Below are 19,128 nucleotides of genomic sequence, written 5' to 3' on the forward strand. Positions count from 1 at the left end.
CTGTATTGTAAAGATAGGTAAAATGGAATTTTCAGGAAAACCAATCGGAAAGATTTTTGACGAGGTTCCTGGAGGCGTTCCATGATGGCTCCTGAGTAAAACTATTGCTGTATCCAAATTCAAGGGCTGGATCCTTCGAAGGACCCGGCCTTCGCGGTCTACGTGGGCTGGGTCCTTCAAAGACCGAGAAGGCCAGAAGTGCAAGGCTGTGAAATTGGACAGTCTAGCCTTCAGATTTGCGTCACCAGCTGTCTCGGTGGAGTTTAATAAAATCAGCCGTCTGCTCCTTGCTCCCTAAAATATAACAGCACACTGCAGTAAATTCTCGACCATCGAACACTTCTGTTTAATCAGTTTTCTGTTTGACGTTTATTCAGCTGTGTGAAAACTAGAACTTTAATCTCAGCCAAACCGATTTACTCAGAAACAAATAAAACACTGGAAAAAGCCAAACAATAAAATTTTTAAGTTATCTAAGTGACTTATATATCATGTTTAACCTGAGTAGCGAAAGACCGTGGGGATCTGAAAACGATGTGCTGGGAATCTGGTGTTCTCGCTGGCTCTAGTGAGCCTTGAACCCCCGGCAAGCTATCAAGCTGGTGGGTAACAGACATCTCCGAAAACATCGGAGCACTTTTGCAAATATGTGATCTCTTGATAAATCAAGCAGATATTTGAAGTTTACACAGCTACATTCTCGCCTGAAAATATGTTAAAAGTTTATTTTGTGACCCAGAAAGAGTAATATTAAAACTAAGTAGCTGCCAACATTGTTGGAAACTGGAATTGGCTGGGCTGCGCTATGAATTCTGGGATAGGCTGGGCCACGAAGGACACACCCAACCCACCCTTCAAATCCAGGGAAATGAAGGATGCATTTGTTCTACGCCTTTGGAGAAGTCTTCTAATTTGGGCAGCCTTCGTTGCCTGTCTTTGACGTAATTGGTCTACAAATGCGGCCTCCGAAGGATGCAGCCCCTGAATTTGGACACAGCTTATATGGACTTTGGCTAAAATCTAGGTGGGCGTATTCTGGATATAAAAACTCTCATCTAGTCCAAAGTCTCACTGAATTAGCATCACTCACTTTTAGATAAACAAATAAGTCTTTTCATTGTGCATAGATCTTTTGGGTGAAACAAGCGGGCTATGTAATAATGCACAGGCTAAAACTGGACTATGTGTTTTAGCCTGTGCATTATTGCATGGACTATTCCATGTACTGATGAAATGCCATTCACAATATTTTTGCCCAGTATATGAAGTTCATGTGGTGTTTTTCTTATACATAAATTACAGAAAGAATTAAAACTGCTTGTGCTAGAATTGGTCTATATTGAGCCATAAGCATTAATATGCCTTTAATCCAAATATTTTTATATTAATAAATGTCAATATTCTCAATTTGTGGTACAGTACCACATTGTAATGAAAAGAAATTGAGGTTTGTTTGATTGTTTCCTCTTTTTTGCTTGCAGTGGGTGCATCCATTTCTGTGCATACATTTGTTTTTTGCCATCACAAAGTGGTTGTGGAGTGGTGCACTGTGAGCGTGTGCATGCGACGGGCTTGTGTGTGAGACTGTGTGTGTATGAGGCTGCATACAGCGTGTCTGTATCTGGCAGACATTAGGTTGTACAATAAAGGATTGACGGCAGCACTGAGGTAGAAGAGCACGGAGGACACAAGATTAAAATACTGGGACAGATAGTATAAAAAGTACAAGTGTGTATCAGGGGGTGAGTATGTGTCACTGAAGACTGTGTCATTGTAGGTGTGGTCATTGTACAGCTCCGTAGATGCTGCAGAATATGCAGTTGTGGGGATGGGAGGTGCTGTTTCAGGTGTGTCATGTTGTGACTTTACGGTAATCGATAACTTACTTTGCATGCTGTGTGTGATTGTGTTTGTGCTTCTTTGCAGTTGGTTGTGTGTGTTTCTATTGTCTGGTTGCGTATTTGTAACATGAGCTGAAAGATTTTGATTGTGAGTGTGTCCATTTTGTGTGTTTATGTCAGTCTTTTCATGTTGCCCTTTTGTATGTGACATGATATGAGAGTGCAAGGACAATGTTTCAGTGTTCATGTCCAAGTCTAAGTGGCTAGGTGGGTTAGTAACGGTGGGTATGGTGACATCTTTTCTGTCCATGCTGACATCAGGATGTGTCGTAGTGTCTGACTGGGAGTTAGTGTCCAAGTAAGTTTCCTGTCTCTCAGTCCCAGTGCCCAGAGAAAGAGAAAATATGGTTCGACCAACATGGAAGGGCAGCCAACACAAGACGAACGCCAAGACGATCACTCCTAAAGAAAAAATGATGAGAACATTAAGTCAGAACCACCAAAGTTCCAGATCAAATCCTGACCAATCACTGCATGTACTGCATGCACTATGCAAAAGTCTTTGCCCACCCCTCAGTTTTTTATATTTTGTTTTAAAAATGGGAACTAGGCACAGCCATTAATGTAACCATGTGCAAACACACATGGAAATACAGGTCGAATGAGCTTCAGAGTCAGTATTAGGTATGACCGCCTTTATTCTTCAACACAGCCTGAACTCTCCCAGGTAGCTTTCTTATAATTTATTGATGTAGTCTTCAGGAATAGTTCTCCAGGCTTTTTGAAAGCTCTTCTTTGGATGTTGGCAGCCTTTTGGTTCCATTCTGTATCAAGCTGTTTCTACACCAGTCAATGACGGATAGCCTTCCAAGAACTAACTAACCCAACAACAACTGTTCCAACTTGATGTAAAAAAAAAAAATAAACAAACAAAACAACAAACTACTTTAATATCAAACAAAACCCAGCCTCTCACCTGGCCTGAGAATTTAAAAGAATTTGAAAGTTTCAAATCTGGAGATTCATCACTCCAATCAGACCTTTTACCACTGTTTTTCAGTCCAGTTCCCAGCAAGGGCTACAGTAGATGGACAAACTGAAAGGTCAGATGTATCTCTCAGGTCCCATTTCAGGTCTTTGCTTAATTTTCTTCTCTGTATTAGATATATTTTTTGGCCTGCCACTTTTTCTTTTTTCCTCCATTTGTCCAGTTTTCACAAAATGCTTAAAGACAAAATCCACAACATGCTGAGATATGCCAAGTTTTCAGCTAATAGTTCTTTAGGAATTACATTGTTTGTGCAAAAAGTAATATTTTATGTTATCTATGGCATTTCTGGCAGATATAGCTAAAGAAAATAGAACAAATGGTTTGACAGGATGCTAATAACAAAGTGCCTAAAGATACAATTGTCCAATGTCCTTTGGAAAGACTATAGGACTATTGCTCAAGACCACTTTAAACATTACCACAACAAGTCCATTTATTTGCATGTTCTGTTCATCTAACATACCCAAAAAATACATACATCTTTCAATTTTGGGTTGGCTGATTTAAAAAATTGTGCTTAATCACTGAAATGGTGTGGTATGGTATCACCCATCACACCCCTTTGGTTCAACTGAGGGGGGAAAAAGGAACCATGCTTCCTAATCTTAGATTTACCCATTTTTTGTTAGCCATTAGCACAGATTTGGAAACAGTTTCTTTTCTTTAGAGTATTTCATTGCAATAATAGTATTGATAATGTAATGTATAATGTACATTTTGATAAAAGTCATTCATTGTGTGACATATGTTATATCAAAAATTATCAAAACTAATCTTTCAGTAATTTACTTTTATACATATAAAACTTTTTAATAGTTTCATGAATAATTAAATAATTCAAGCTAATAATTCTTATAGTTTATGAATGTCTAAATTGGTGGATGAACTGTTTGATTACAACCCAGTTTCATATCTAATAAAGCCAAAGACAAATTTTTATTTTATTTTATTTTATTTTATTCAGTTTAAGTTGCACAGCAAGAGTTCCCTAAATAAATAAACAGTAGCTTAGTGTTTGTTTATCAACATGCAGACCTTATTTATTATTGGAATAATAACTTTTGCACATGAGTAAAACAGGTTAGGTTTAAAATCTTGTGATATAACTAATGTGAAGTGATGAGGCCAACAGCATGCTAGCATGTGTTGCTAATGCAAAATACAGGTGGTCCCTCTGCATTAGCCTGGTCCATTGAGTTTAACCTTCAGCTATAACATAGCCAACTTTATTTAGGATTTGTGTCTGACAGTGATAATGATAAATTTGCAGTACAAATGCATCATGTCCTAATCTTATTTTAATACTATTCTTGAACAGGTCAAACTTTAAATTAATTCTAATTCTTAATGTTTTCCCAATTATTTATTAGGAAAACACTAGTTTTTATTAATTTTATACTGATGTGAATTTAATATTATTTGAGTAACTCTGCCCTGATTCCATTTTGCAATTTGGCAGCTTCTTTTACTTTAATAATAAGTAATCATTTTCAGTTATACATTTACATACTTTATTTGGGGGTTTTGTTTTGTTTTTGTTTTTCATCACTGTATAAATATTGTAGACAGCAGATAAGTAGCTTCCAAAGCATTGGAGAATAATTTTTCATATGTATGGTTACACTGAGGCAGTGTTGACAAGAATGGAAAAAAAAGTTAAGCAATAATGGGCGTGTGTGTGTGTGTGTGTGTGTGTGTGTGTTTACATATCTTTGTGGGGACCAAAAATTGGAAGTTTACTATGCTTGTGGGGACCAAAAGCCACGTCCCCACAAGTTTGAAGGTATCAAAATATGGTTTTAGTGTCAGGGTTACTATTAGGTTATGGTTAGGTTTAGGCTAACGGTTAGGGTTAGGCATTCATTTGTGATGGTTAGGGTTAGGGTGAGTGGCTAGGTAACACATTATGTCAATTATATGTACCCACAAAGATATAACACAATATAAAACACAGTGTGTGTGTGTGTGTTTTTCCTCACCCAGCATTTTGACAGTGTTCCTGTGACTCTGGTCTCTACGGCTGCTTTTTGGGCGGAGCCACAGTGTGCGCCCAATCAGACTATATACCAGTCCCAGAATGCAGAGAGGTACCAGGAAATACAAATTGGAGAGAATCATCATGGCCGACAACAGGCCAGAGGAGATGGCGAAATGTGTACAGCGGCACTCTCTCTTGTCAGTCTCTCCCCCACGGCCTTCACTGGAGCTTCCATCCTTTCCTCCTCCCTCGTCTTCCTTTTTGTTTTGCTGCTCTCCCTCAAATCCCATCTTTCCGTCTCCCTCCCTTCCATCTACAACTGTATGTTTTTCATGTTTCATTTCACCTTTGCTTTCTGGTGGCCTGTTATCTACTTCTGCTGTTTCAGTCTTCATTTTTTCTCCAATCCTTTTCAGCTCACCGACTCGTTCCTCCCAACTCTCTGTCTCTTTTTCACCCCACTTTATTCCCTCTAGAGCTCCATCCAACATCATCATGTGTCTGCTTTCTTTTTCTCCTCCACCCATCGTAAACCCTCCCTGATCTCCTTCCCTGCCTGTCCACCCCCCGTCTTCCTTCCATTGGACAAGCCCGAGGTCTTCTCCTCCAACGTCCTCAACTCCAACCATGACCAGCACTGGTGCGGCACTCACAGCTGCACTCAGCCAGAGGCAGCCTATGATGGCCCGGGTTCTGCGCCGTGTCACTACTGTCTTGGCTGTGATCGGCCAGCAGACTGCCAGGTACCTCTCCAGGGAGAGGAAGGTGATGTGGAGGATGGTGCAGAAGGTGCAGCACTCTGAGAGGAACATAGTCAGCTTACAGGCAAGATCTCCCAGGGGCCAGGGTCTGGGCCTCCAGAGCTTGGAGAGACAGAACAATTATTTTCCTCTGATTGCATTTTATACCTTTTGTTAACCTGTAAAGAATATGTGGGCAGTGCATAGCATGTCAACATACTCAGATAAGAAAAGTATTTAATATTAACTCAGCTGCTTAGTTTAAATGAACATCCTGAAGACTACTTTATTATAAGGGAAATCATAATTTTCTACTTATAATGCTCCAAGACAAAAGGTATTGTTTTCAGTCAATGCCCACCTAACCTAACAGAGCGAACCCCCATAGGCACACCGAGAACATGCAAACTCCAAACACAATTGCCCCAACTGCTCCAGTGTGACCAGATCATCCCCGCTGAACTGAGTTGTTTTAGCTCCTTTAATGCCACCCTTCCTGTCGGCCCATCTGTTGATTGGCTGTATGCTTCAGATGACTGTTTTAAAGATATCTTCTCTTTATGAAATCATACAGAGTGCTGTCTTCCTCCCATCATCCCCAACCAGTCACAGCAGATGGCCACCCCTCCCTGAGCCAGCTCCTGCAAGAGGTTTCTTTCCTGTTATAAGGGAGTTTTTCATTCCTACTAGCACCAAAATGTGTACTCATAGAGGGTTTATGATATATTCAATTCAATTCTATTCTATTTTATTTATATAACGCCAAATCACAACAGAAGTCGCCTCAAGGCGCTTTATATTGTACAGTAGATCGCACAATAATACATACAGAGAAAAACCCAACAATCATATGACCCCCTATGAGCAAGCACTTTGGCAACAGTGGGAAAGAAAAACTCCCTTTTAACAGGAAGAAACCTCCAGCAGAACCAGGCTCAGGGAGGGGCGGTTGTGCTGTGACCGGTTGGGGTGAGAGAAGGAAAGCACCTTGAGGCACCTGTTGCTGTGACTTGGTGATATATAAATAAAATTTCATGAAGAAGACGAGAAGAACACTTTAAGTATTGATCCACATACTTAAAGTGATTGTGCTGAGCCCACGATAGAAGAGTGATTTAAGATTGCTTTAAGTGTGACACAAGCTTTCAATGTAACAAAACTTAATTTAGAGGCAGAGATCCCCCTGAGGGGAAGGCAACAATAACATCTTTAAACAATTACTAGAAAGCACAAACAGGAAGCAAATCTATTGTGCCTGCTTTGTTCACCCAGTGGGGTGATTTTCTTTGACTCGACACTCATCCTAACTAACATCATGATCTGATTGCTTAGTGCCACAAAATGCATGCATTACAAAATATGCACTGTGTCAGTAGATACCTTATATAAATCCAGAGGCAGCAGCAGGAGAATCAGCAGATCACTAACGGCCATGCTGCTCAGGTAGAGGTAGGTGGAGGTTCTCATGTGTGGACGCAGCCAAACCACCAAAATTGTTAGTATATTTCCCAGGAGGCCAAATAACATCAGGGGGATGTAAATCACAGTCACGCACACTGCAAGAAGAAATAATTATGTTTTTTCATCAGATCTCAATTTGATCTATTTCCGATGTGTATAGATTTTTACCAAGAATGGACAATAAAATCATGTTGTGTTGCTAATACAGCGTATGTTCATTAACATGTTTAACATGTAAAACTCACAGACGTCTCTTTCTCATAGAGTTCTTTACAAATAATGCACTGAAGCTATAGCCAGCAGCTGGTTAGCTTAGCAAAAACCATAGACTGTATATAAAAGGTGGACATGCCTTTTTGGCACAGATAATAAAAAAGATCAACATTTCCAAATACTAGACAAAGAGTGGAGCTAGAATAATATCCTTATATTACCACCGCTGCCAGCTTGATACTATGAGAAAATGACAAGGAGAGAGCAGAGTGGTCTACCTGGGAACAGTATCTTCACAGGCTAGCAACTTGTCAAATAACTGGAAAAGCGTCTGACTCTAATAAAGACCTGATTAGAGTCAGACCTTTTTTTTCCTAGAGGAGTTGCCCCCCTTTCCTTATCACTGACTGCATAAAAGGAGAAAATAAAACCAGTCAATGATGAACCAGTGTCTCTCAGATTGTCTGTCAGATCCACCCCCTGCTTGTAAAGTCTGGATTTAAAACATCAGGATTGTGATGGAAAAATGCACAGCTTGAGCCTTCAAAACACAACTTCAATAACCAGGTGTTGTGGTTCTTTTTATATACACTATCATATACGCTATGTGACACAAAAAGTGTAAATGGAGAGTGCTAGCCTGCGTGTTGCAAAAAAACACAAAAAGCTAATTCCCAAAAAAAGAAGAAAAGAAAAGGAAAAGAACCCCTTCATGTTAAAGGTAAGCAGATGAGCCTCTGGCAGATTTAAGGGCCTTACGCCATGTTTACATCAGATAAAGTTTACTACTGATATTGACAAATTTAACTAACAATAGGGGCATGCAACCATGCAAGCTAGCAAGGACATCTCTCAAGACAATCCATTGCTGATGAGTTTCTTAGATGTGAGTCGCATAACCCAAGAAACCAATCCTATCCTTTAGCCTAAAACCACATGTGTAGAGCAAGTCAAGGTTCTGGAGTGAATCAAGCAGTACTCAGCAATACTCTGACCACAGCATTATACTCCCAAACTACAACAATTTGTTCTTTTTCTTCCTAAAGAGAAAGATGCACTGTAGCTTCAGGTTTTTATTTTTATTTCTAAGACCTTATTCATCACTACTTTCACAACTCTGTTTACCCACCTAATTCAATCAGTCCAAACATAGGTTCCTCCCAGTGGCACTCTTGGTTGGAGCAGTCCTCCGGGAAGCCGGACGTAAGGCCGCAGTTTTTTTCTCCACAGCCACTGCCCGCGTCTACATCCATCAAATCCATGATGGATGGGGTGCGAGGAGGGGAAGGGTGGGCATCGACAAGAAAAGTGACAGCAGGGAAAGCAGCAGAGTATGTCCCTTGGGTTACAGGGTGCAGAGGTGACGCACGCTGATGGATTTCCTATGGCGCTCAATAAGGGCCGACGCTGACAGGGATGTTCAGGGGAGAGAAAGGACGGTCCAGCTGGAACGAGGAAAAAACACATTTAGACGGGTTTACAAGACAAAGTGTTGGTGATGTAAGCGAGTACAGTTAAATTAAAGGTTAACAACAACATTATAGAGTGCACACCAGTGTTTACATCTGCCCTCAACAATTAGCTCCAAATGTCACAGTCCAACTTTATAACATCAAGAAAACCAATGTACAAATATGGGTGCACGCATATTCATTACTGACTGTGATGGTCCTTTTCTCCAAGCAACAATTTTTTTTACCACGTGGAACAAATAATATCAATGAAAACAAAAACAACAACAAAAAGTCAGTTTTGTTGCAACATCTGAAAAAAATGCTAAAACTACATATTAGTATTTTCAGATTGAAAAATTAGCCACATGCAAAAACACAGTTATAACTTAATGTACTCACTGACTGAGCTGAGCCTCGGCGTGTCATGTATCTCTGCTGTGGACACACACGTCTGCCTTGGCCGTGACTTACACACCTACAATCTCTCTCTCTCTCTCTCTTTGACTCTCTTTCTTATACCTCTCTCTCTCACGTCTTACTGTGTACAGCACCCAGCACACCACATACCTCTTTTACACTACCCCACTTAATGTTTGCTAAGATGCCACAGGCTGTTTCGTGTCATAATGAAATCAAACTTGTTTCGAGACATCTTGTTCTTGTTCAGATGTATCTTTGTAAATCTTTTCTCTGATGGCCTTTTTAGTGAGAAGAGGCTTTCTCGTACAACTCGTCCAATATGAGCCATTCTTATTCTTTTTCTAATTGTGCTGTCATGAACATTAGCATTCAATACGTTAATCGAGGCCTGTGAGATGTAGCTCTTGAGTTTTTTGGAGTTTGTCTGAGTATTGCACAGTCTGAGCTTGGGTTAATTTGCTGAGATTTCCACACCTGGGACGATTGTGGCATCGTGTTAATACCTGAATGTTTCAGACCAGCAAACTGCCAAACTTTCTGCTTTTATAGAGCCGCTCACACTCGCTGATTATCAGTTAACCAGGTTCATTCTCTTGATTGTTACAGAAGCAGAATGGTTGTTTTTAGTTTGTGACGAACTTTATTTTTCACGTGACTATTTATAGTTCTGAAATGGAAATTTAAAGCTCTAAAAGAAATAACTTTCTAATAGTGAGTTTAAAAAAAACCTCTTAGATTGTTAGCTTAGCTCGGTTCCTAACAGGACAGTGAATTCATGTATTTGACTCAAAGATGTTGTCTAAGCATTTACTCCTGTCTTATAACCATGTACAAATCACTGTCCTTATCTGGAGCAGTTTTTAATTTGTACTTAAAGGCGGAGGTCATAAAACACGAAGACTCATAAACACAATGTGTCACAATGGTCTCAAGGTGATGTTTTCAACTTTGGCACAAATATTCTCATGGAAAATATCACTGTCATCTCATACAACAAGTTTTTCCCATGAAGCATAATTAATTCATGGGGATTATAACAAGTGTAACATTTTGTTGATAAGCCAAGTGATCCCAAATAATTCAAACTTAAACTCACGAATGGGAGGGTGGATGGGGATCATATTTTGCATTTGTCTGATACTGAATTGTGGGTGCCCACCTTTAAAGAGTGGTGATGCTACAGATGTTCTGGACCACCAGGTGTGCAAGGCATCCACATGTTAGAATTTGGAGACTTCAGTAATCTTTGTATTTGAAGCATTGTCCATTGTTGAATCAATAACTTTCAGAATCTGCTTTTTTATCAGGAATTTGACTGTTTTTGTTTCTCTCAGTGAACTTACAACTAATATAGTCAGTACAGAGAGAAGTCAGCAGTAATGCCAACACAAACAATTTGAATCTGGATGTTTACGCCATTGCTCTGTCTGCAGTCTAAGCCATCATTGGTGCTAAACCTAATCCTAACAGTAAACAGTAAGTCTTCTTACTCACTCATTTACAGAAGCACTTAAAAATCTCTGATCATGGAATGATAGATGTTCTCCAATGAATGCATCAAAGAGCAACTTGTGTTTCAGTGTCTTCCCCAACGATACATTGGTATGCAGACTGGAGCAGCCAGGGTTTGAACCACCAACCTTCCAATTAGTAGATGACCTGCTCTACCTTTTGAGTAGTATTTTGGATAAAGTCTTTGATATTTACCAGAGTTATGATTTTTTTCGTCATCTGTTTGCAAAGATTTGTGAGAACAATTCAATGAGTATATAAAAAACACATATGAATTCAAAGGTTGGGGTCAGGATTAGGGTTTGTCAGTGATGATGACTTATACCTCAGAGGGTTAACGGTTGGTTCTTGTCGTCAGCATGTGAGATGTGGGTGAAATGTGCATGTGCAAGGAGCTCGGTGACTTTGTTCGTGGTTTTGCCCAGAGCAAAAAACACTTCTGGAAGGGATGAGCGGTCTTATGAGCTTTTGAAGCTTATAGGGATAATTTAGTTTTAAAGGAAGTCACATCATTGCACAGGTCAGTTGGAAATGGGTTGTTTTTCTAGCTGTCAGACTTGGCAATGAAAACAATTGTTTTTCCGCCACACAGTACTTCTACAATAAAATGATGTCTGTGATGTGTCCTTTTCTTGATAGAGAAAAACTTGAAGCACTTTACTAAAATATAATTTTATATCAACTGAGCATAAAATAGATAGCACGGTGGCACAACAAGAAGGTCCTGGCTTTGGCCGGGGCCTTTCCGTGCAGGGTTTGCGTGGTCACCATAGTAAATAAAAAGTCGTCTCAGTGACTTGCCTGGTTAAATAATGTATTACATTAATGTGATGTACTATCTTTTTGTACAAATTGGTCTTGCACAGAAGTACAGCCCTGCTCTAGTTCAACTTCAGTTGATGTCTCTTCAACACAAAACTGATTTTTTGAACATTTTTGGATTATTTGATAGCTTTACTTCATTTTGGAAGGTTTTTAGCTAGTTTGAAGATCAGAAATATACAAAAAGTAGCTTTTAAGTACCTTGTATTTTTTATTGATTATATGGTGATTTATGATACAGGGTTTCTTTGAGCATCAGGGATGTTGCCTAGTTGGTAATCCTGGATGGATATTTTCTTTATTACTGGCAGATCTTCCATCCCTCTTTTCACTATACCCGGCTCGCAAACATTATCAGTGGGGTGTGTGATTATTGATCACACGATGAGTTTCTGTTGTTTATTTTGGTATAGATGTCAGTCTGTTAATTAGACTGAGCTCAATGTTTTGATTGTTTTTCCTGTCTTGGATCACCTGTGTTTCCTGGATTCAGTCAGCCATCAGTGTAAATGAAGAGAGGTTTGCAGGATTGGGTCCTGAGTATGACTGACTGGAGCACAAGAGCAGTGAGGCAGATTATAGGAGTGATTTTCTGTAGCCTGTGACACTTTATGAATATATGAATGAACAGTACCAATATTATAGTTACCCACAATCAAAGGGTATGGCAGCAGGAAGAAGGATTACCTTTGAGAAAAACAAGGACAATCCCGACTAGTAAAAACTCATCATATGTGCATATCTCGAGATGATGTGCACCATGTCCTCAAAAAGTCTGAAGAAACTGGACAAGTGGAGGACAAAAGAAGAAGTGACGGGACTAAAAACCCATCTACAGCAGATGAACAGCATCTGAAAGAAACAGGAATAAACCAGCAAATACTAAAGCACGACACTGTGCATTTAAACCTGTGGTGTTGTGGATCATGTCAAAATTGATGGAATTATGAATTCAGAAAAGTACTATCAGAGTTTAATCCACCATGCAATACCATCTGAAAAGTGTCTGATTGGTAAAGCCTTGATTTTTTTCATCAAGACAATGATCCCAAACACACTCCCAGTGCAGGAAAAAAAAAAAACCTGGATAGAAAATACACAGTGGAACACTATCAGTCATGATCTGGCTTCTCTAGAGCCCAGACAAAATATTCCTGAAGACTACTTCAAGAAATAACAAGAAAGCTGCCTAAGAGAGTTCAGGCTGTGTTGAAGGATAAAGGGCCTCACACCAAATATTAACTCTCAAGCTTATTAGAATTGCACAAACTCTGTTTTTGCCTTATATACTGTATTTGCATGTTTGTTTGCACCTAAATGGCTGCACCTATTTTATATTTTCCTAACAAAACATGAAGAGATGAGGGGTAGCTCAAGAAACGAAAAAAAAAAAAACAGAAAAGAAATTACTGAGGAGGAGAGGATTCCTTGACTGGATTAAAAAAAAAAAAATCATAAAGCCAGCCAACCAGGAGATGGCGCTACTCGGTCACAACACAGTCAAACTAAAAGACCCGGTGAAGAAGACCAGACGCGAAAGAAGAAAACGAGAGGACGTGACTGTCTGAGTGACTGAAAATGGCTTTGAGGGCATGTTTGAGAACCAAGCCGGGTTTAACAGGTAGGTTTTGGGGGAGAAAGTTTGAGTTTGTGCGTTTTTATTTCCTGAAAAACACCGAGCTGCTGCTGCCGACGGTGCACTGCAGAAACTGGAGCAAAAGTCGCAGCACAAAGTCTCCGTACGTGTCTCTTTATGTCGGTGTGTGCAACTCCACTCATCCACAACACGGGAGCTGAGAGGGAATTACATACGAGGCTAAACGTGTAAAGAAGTCTGTTTGTTATACGCTGCACGTCAAGTGTTAGCTTTAGCTGTCTATCACAGAGGCTGTGAAAACAATAGCTCACAAAAACATTTGTTTTTCTGTTCATTAGCGAAAGAAAAAGATATTTTCGTGCATCATTTCAACTCTTGATCTCTTCAAACTATAAAGATGACTGCACATTGATATTTGATTATATCAAATTCTGTTGCAATTATGCTATATGGCTTTAAACTATCCTTAAGTTTCCCGTCTTTTGAATGTGTGTGTGTTGCTACTTTGTGACCGATGTCTTTGAACTGACCCAGTGTGCTCTGTGTTTCCCTGCAGGTCTTCTGTCCCAGCTCTCCTCCTGCAGCAGTCATGGTGCCGCTCACATGTCTCCTGCCCTTGTTGCTCAGCGGAGGAGCAGCTCCACCTCACAGAAGATCAAAGTGGATTTTGACCAGAGCACAGGTGAGCATTTTGCTAATACAGACTGTGCAGGTGAAAGGATGCTTTTTAAATGAGACATGAAGTACAGCTGTAAGTGAGTTGCTTCTAAATATTTAGGAGAAAGTTATGTAAATACAGCTGTGTGTGGCAAATTCAGCTGGCTCTGTCTCTCCAGTAAGTCTCTTGTCTCACAGACTCTAACTCCCGCGTCTTCAACTCCAGTTGGCACATGAGGCAGTTCTCCAGCTGTAGCATGTTCAGCTCAGAGTTGAGCGAGCACTACGATCACCAGGGGGAGTTGGAGTCAGTCTGCTGGACTAGAAGTAGTCAATTACATCAAGGGCAGCCACAACAGAAATACTCTGACTGTTAACAGACCTGTGACTCACCAAAGCTGCATTATAATGAAATTAAGTAAAAGTTATTGTCTAGTATAAAAAGAGCGTTTTTAGAAGCAGGAGGCGCGTAGCAGGCTTAGAGCAGCGTGATGGATAATGCAAACCAGCAGAAAAGCAACTGTTTGAATATTTAAAGCAACAGTTGTTGATGCTCAAGGCTATTAACCAACCCAGGGTGGTGTAATACACTTTGATAAAATCTTCTTCTCCATCAGAAAAAGAATGTTAGTATATTTATTATACTATAATAAATATCGTCTTATATATTACCCGCCTCCCAGTCTGAATGCGAGGAGACAGAGGTGGGAGGGGCCAAAACAACCTGCCAAATAAAATATGTGGATCTGGTGCTGTGATGACTGACTGAGCCGGTAAAGCCATCAGGAAAGTGTTTACTGAGGTTAGGAGCTTCTCTCAGACTTGTATAGGGGTGTGAGTGTCATTGATATTGATAGTGCCGTGTAGAGTGAAATCTAATAACGTGAGTGATTAAAGTAGAAAAGAATTTATCAGTGTGGCGGCCCCAAAAGCCCCTCCTCTCACCACACCCAGAGCAGAGCCAAGCCGCTGGGAGACCGCTGAGGTGAAGATGATGTTGATGAGTTTCTCACATCACTGTCAGTCCAAGTAAAGCAACTAAGCGGGTGGATACACCCGTACAAATCAATATTGTCTCACCCCATTGAGTTCATTAGCCGGATACAAAGTGCAGCAGGCTGGCGATCGCTCAGGTTGTTTGTCTTTCCTCTCACGGAGTGAGACCGATCATTTATTTGAGTTTAATCCAGCGTGACCTCAGCTGCCGTCATCAGGAGACGCAAAGCATGCAAAATCTCCATCGCAGGTTTCCTGACGCAGCGATCACTGCAGCATTCAAGTGAATGATCATTGCCTCTGTGTCTCTGCAGGTGTGGCAGTGATGCGCATGCAGAGTCCTCCAGTCAACAGTCTTAGTCTAGAGTTTCTCACTGATGTCTGCATCGCTCTGGAGAAGCTGGAGATGGACAAGAGCTGCAGAGGCCTCATCGTCACCTCGGTACAGTTAAAGCAACTTTGTGCAGATGGACTAACATTTGTGTTACGGTGAAGTCTTTCATGTTTACAATTCCACAGCCGAAGCTTGAACATGTACCTTAAGCTATGGTTTGCCCTCTGAGTGTATTTTGAGTTAACTGTGCTGTTGTTATAATGACAGTTTATCCAGCAGGTTTAGCTTCTTGATGTGTTTTACCCTGAAATTCAGAGCCAGCCCAAAGTGTTCTCAGCTGGGCTGAACATCTTGGACATGTATGGGAAGAGTCCAGAGCACTGTGTGGAGTTCTGGAAAGCTGTGCAAGAGATGTGGCTCAAGTTCTATGGCTCCAACATGATCACTATAGCAGCAGTCAATGTACGTACAGAACAACCCAGCACCTACCTCCACACTGTCTGTACCTCACACAAGGACAGAGTGGTGCATTCTGGGGGGAAATGACACTGAAATAAGCGTGTGGGCCTCTCGTTACTCTTCACCCAGGGCTCCAGTCCTGCAGGAGGCTGCCTGCTGTCTATGACATGTGACTACAGAATAATGGCGGATAACCCTCGTTACAGCATCGGTCTCAATGAGACCCAGCTCGGCATTGTAGCACCTTTTTGGTAAGAAATTACACCAACAGGATTTACAAGACTAATTCATAGTACCAGTAGCAAGGTAGAAACCACAATTTACATGCATTAGTCTCATTTAAGCTCAGGGAATGCGAGAGATTTGCCGCTCCTTATGCGGTTAGTTTCTTCCGTGGTTCTCCTGCGCTGTAACGCTGCTGCTCATGTTGTGGAAATATAAAGAAAGAACTCATTTCAGTCTCACTGCTGTTCATCTTTTTGAATCGGGATCTGTATAATCTTGTGCCAAAGCCCCTAAAACCAATAAAAACTTCTCAGTTTAAAAACTTTAATTTTGTGCTTTATTAATATTTTACACGCATCCTTTTTTTTTTTTCCTCTTTTCTGTCACTGTAAAACTACTGCTGCAGGTTTAAGGACACTATGATAAACACAGTCGGACATCGGACCACAGAGATGGCGCTACAGTTGGGGCTGCTCTACAGCCCTGCAGAGGCCTTGAAGATAGGATTGGTGGACCAGTTGGTCCCTGAAGACCAGGTCCTCACTACAGCCACAGAGACCATGACCAAGTGGTTGGCTATACCAGGTATACTGCACATCAAGCTGTCCACTCTAGTTATACCTGTCATTTTTTCCACCTGTGGTGCTGCAACTTGATCTGCACAATATGTTTATGTGTATGTCAGGTGAATGTTACCAAAAAGATTCACCTGAGTCAAAATTTCTAATCTTGTTTATATTCAAAATAAAATAAAAGGTCTGACAGCTTTTTAGTCATTAGGTCATTTGACCACATTTTGAAGTCAAGGTAAAAATTTACATAAATCATGAAAATAATCTGACATTGTCAGGGTGAAATAGCTTTGACCCTGCTGCAAGCTTTCACTTACGTTCTCTTCCTGTAGCGGCTGCTGCTCTGCTGCTGATATGTGGCATAATAAACACAGGAAAACTTAGTTTAGTAGATCGTCCTATTATCTCAATGCCTGCTTTGGGGTTTTTTCAGTCAAACAGATGTTAGATGGAAATGTGTGATCACCTCTGTAAAATCTGAAGTTTTGGAGCATTCAGCTGGTTAATTCCACAGTCTTCTCAAGGTCGAACTCTACAGAAAACAAAACAAGAGCTACATCTCTGAGCCTACAGGCTCAGTTAGCGTGTTAAAACTTGTCAACATTTCAAGACCAAACAAGCAAGGCTCATTTGACACCAAAGCGGAAATGTTTGAACATAATGTTTCAGTCAGTGAGTCGACCGTAAGCATGTCATGATCCCTGTCACAGGAGCAAACCTACAACAGACTTGCTGAAAATGAAAAGAGTCGAGGTTTTGCAGTGGCCCCGTCAAAGTCCAGACCTCAGCTTGATTGAAGTGCTGTGACCTTATGAAAGAATCCCCCCCCCCAAAACCTCAATGAACTGGAGCAACACTATAAAGACGAACCGGCCAAAATTCCTCCAATGATGTGAGACTGAAGGTCGTGCAGTCAATAATGACTTCATTGCTGTTCAAGGCGGTTCTACAAACTCTTTATCAATGTATGTTTGTTTTAAGGTAAGGTGGCATGAACCTGCATGCTAGGGAGCTGTAACCTCGTACCTCAGAAGTGTTGATATGGGTGTATTACCGTCTTTACAGTAGTATTTAGTAGATCCTAGTACTTGGGAGGATGTGCAGGAGGCGGAAAAAGAGTATAAGCTTCCAGCAAATCATCCCTGTTAGAAATGTCACTTTCCCACATAAGAAATAAAAGGTGCTCCACAATAGTGCTGCAATTGAATACTTGTATTTTGCAATGAATTCAAGCACATCTCAGTATTCATAGAAGAAGTTGTATATTAATGCACAGCAAATATAAAGAAAGTCCTTAAATGTTCATTTGTTTCATTTGCAGATCACGCCAGACAGCTCACAAAGTCCATGATGAGGAAGCCAACCATAGACAAGCTGACGTCTAACAGAGAGGCTGATGTCAATAACTTTGTCAAGTTCATCACCAAAGACTCTATTCAGAAGTCACTGGGCATGTATCTGGAGATGCTTAAAAGAAGAAAGGCTTAGAGAGGGAAAACATATTTGCACACTAGAGTGACTTTGTTGCACCAGTTACAAATGTGGACCAGAACATGGGGTGATCTGACATTAAAGAGTGAGCAGTGTTTGGGGGATAAAACACGTAGCATTTACACCTTAAGGGTTTTAAAATAAAAATGCATGAAGTTAGGGTGTGACTTTTTGTTTTTGTTTAAAGAGCTGTACACTCAGGCAACCTGTCAAGCCCTCTCCATCACTCAGCATTAACTGCAGTGTGGTTACGTAAGCAAACTGCTAATTGTTGCAAGAAAAAAGTCTCAGTCACAAAAGTTGCACATATGAAGAACTGTAACAGCAAATCTGACCTTTAGTGCATCTAAATGTGGCAAAGCCTTTGTCATCTCTAACAAATGTTTGGTTTTTACTGTGAAATATCAGAATAAATGGATTCATACAATAAATTGATTAAAATGCGTTGTTCTCATTCATTATCACTGTAACTCAGAGGTCTCTACTTTCAAATGACAGTTGAGAATGTTAAAAAAAAACAGTAAAACCAATCAAAATGAAATGTGAAATCTTGCATTCTTATAACAAAAAGCATTTTTTGTTCTTTTTAGTGTATGTTCATGTTTTGGAAAATTGAATCAATATACACTATTCAAAAGAACCTGAGTGAGTAACACAGTCAGCTAAACTTCAGGGATATCTGTGTGCAGTGTCTCCACACTCCTTCACTGTCACATCCCGTGTGTGACAGACGTGACATCTGCTTTGGTATTCCCTTTTTTTCTTTGAGCACTACATTTACACATTTGATAGTTTTACTCTTAAATGTGTTAGGATTTTTCAAATGTGTGAGTCGTCTATTAAGCCTACAGCTATAAGTCACTAATGTGACTCCTGAAAAAGTAAATGTTCTTTCTTTGTAAAGAGAAGATGAAATCAGCATGTGTTGACTTTAATATTACATCGTCAGGGGAAAGAAGTATTTTGCAGCAGCTGGGTGTTGAACTGCGAACCTTCCAATTAATAGAAGACCTGAGCTACAACAACCCCAACTGAACTGCGATTCAGCCAGGACAAGCAGGGCAAGCAGTGCTTGCCTAGTCAATTATACCAAAGCATAAGTGATCTCTGTGTGAGTTCCATGCTTCTACATCACTGCCATCTTGAGGCTACAGTCAGCTATTGTCACATTTCTCTTGGATGCTGTTAGAAACTAGTGTCTCTATTTCCCAGGTGTGTCTGTCTTGCTTTATTAGCTTTTTAGCCTGATTTTCCATTTCAGTGTTTAAAAATCCCAGGTTAGCATATGTAGTGAACACATTTCAG

The 19,128-nt window shown here is 40.4% G+C and overlaps 2 protein-coding genes across 3 annotated transcripts; one reads left to right on the forward strand and one right to left on the reverse strand.

Annotated features, from left to right (window-relative positions):
• Positions 1-1,521: 1,521 nt before the first annotated feature.
• Positions 1,522-8,546, reverse strand: LOC100700282 (uncharacterized). Its single transcript, XM_019357449.1, has 5 exons — positions 8,414-8,546; positions 6,991-7,166; positions 5,217-5,733; positions 4,872-5,168; positions 1,522-2,303 (listed from the first exon to the last, which is right to left on the reverse strand). The coding sequence occupies exons 1-5, from the start codon at positions 8,544-8,546 to the stop codon at positions 1,522-1,524; spliced, it is 1,905 nt and encodes a 634-aa protein (XP_019212994.1).
• Positions 8,547-12,977: 4,431 nt separating this feature from the next.
• Positions 12,978-18,266, forward strand: eci1 (enoyl-CoA delta isomerase 1). 2 transcript variants are annotated; one of them, XM_003446414.4, is made up of 7 exons: positions 12,978-13,113; positions 13,646-13,771; positions 15,057-15,184; positions 15,392-15,538; positions 15,665-15,786; positions 16,167-16,345; positions 17,654-18,266. In XM_003446414.4, exons 1-7 carry the CDS (start codon positions 13,071-13,073, stop codon positions 17,818-17,820), a joined length of 912 nt encoding a protein of 303 aa, XP_003446462.1. In that variant the 5' UTR covers positions 12,978-13,070; the 3' UTR covers positions 17,821-18,266. The 2 variants fall into 2 exon arrangements, with proteins under 2 accessions (XP_003446462.1, XP_005468617.1); XM_005468560.3 differs by lacking the exon at positions 17,654-18,266 and adding an exon at positions 17,043-17,521.
• Positions 18,267-19,128: the final 862 nt, after the last annotated feature.

Source organism: Oreochromis niloticus, linkage group LG4, assembly GCF_001858045.2.
Source record: "Oreochromis niloticus isolate F11D_XX linkage group LG4, O_niloticus_UMD_NMBU, whole genome shotgun sequence".
Taxonomy (NCBI): domain Eukaryota; kingdom Metazoa; phylum Chordata; class Actinopteri; order Cichliformes; family Cichlidae; genus Oreochromis; species Oreochromis niloticus.

Coding starts and splice junctions, on each gene's coding strand:
- eci1 (XM_003446414.4), top strand. CDS start 13,071: ATGGCTTTGAGGGCATGTTTGAGAACCAAGCCGGGTTTAACAG. Junction 13,114..13,645: donor AACCAAGCCGGGTTTAACAG/GTAGGTTTTGGG, acceptor GTTTCCCTGCAG/GTCTTCTGTCCCAGCTCTCC. Junction 16,346..17,653: donor CAAGTGGTTGGCTATACCAG/GTATACTGCACA, acceptor TTTCATTTGCAG/ATCACGCCAGACAGCTCACA.
- LOC100700282 (XM_019357449.1), bottom strand. CDS start 8,546: ATGGATTTGATGGATGTAGACGCGGGCAGTGGCTGTGGAGAAAAAAAC. Junction 7,167..8,413: donor GTTTGGACTGATTGAATTAG/GTGGGTAAACAG, acceptor TTCTTCTTGCAG/TGTGCGTGACTGTGATTTAC. Junction 5,169..5,216: donor CAGGCCACCAGAAAGCAAAG/GTGAAATGAAAC, acceptor GAAGGGAGGGAG/ACGGAAAGATGGGATTTGAG.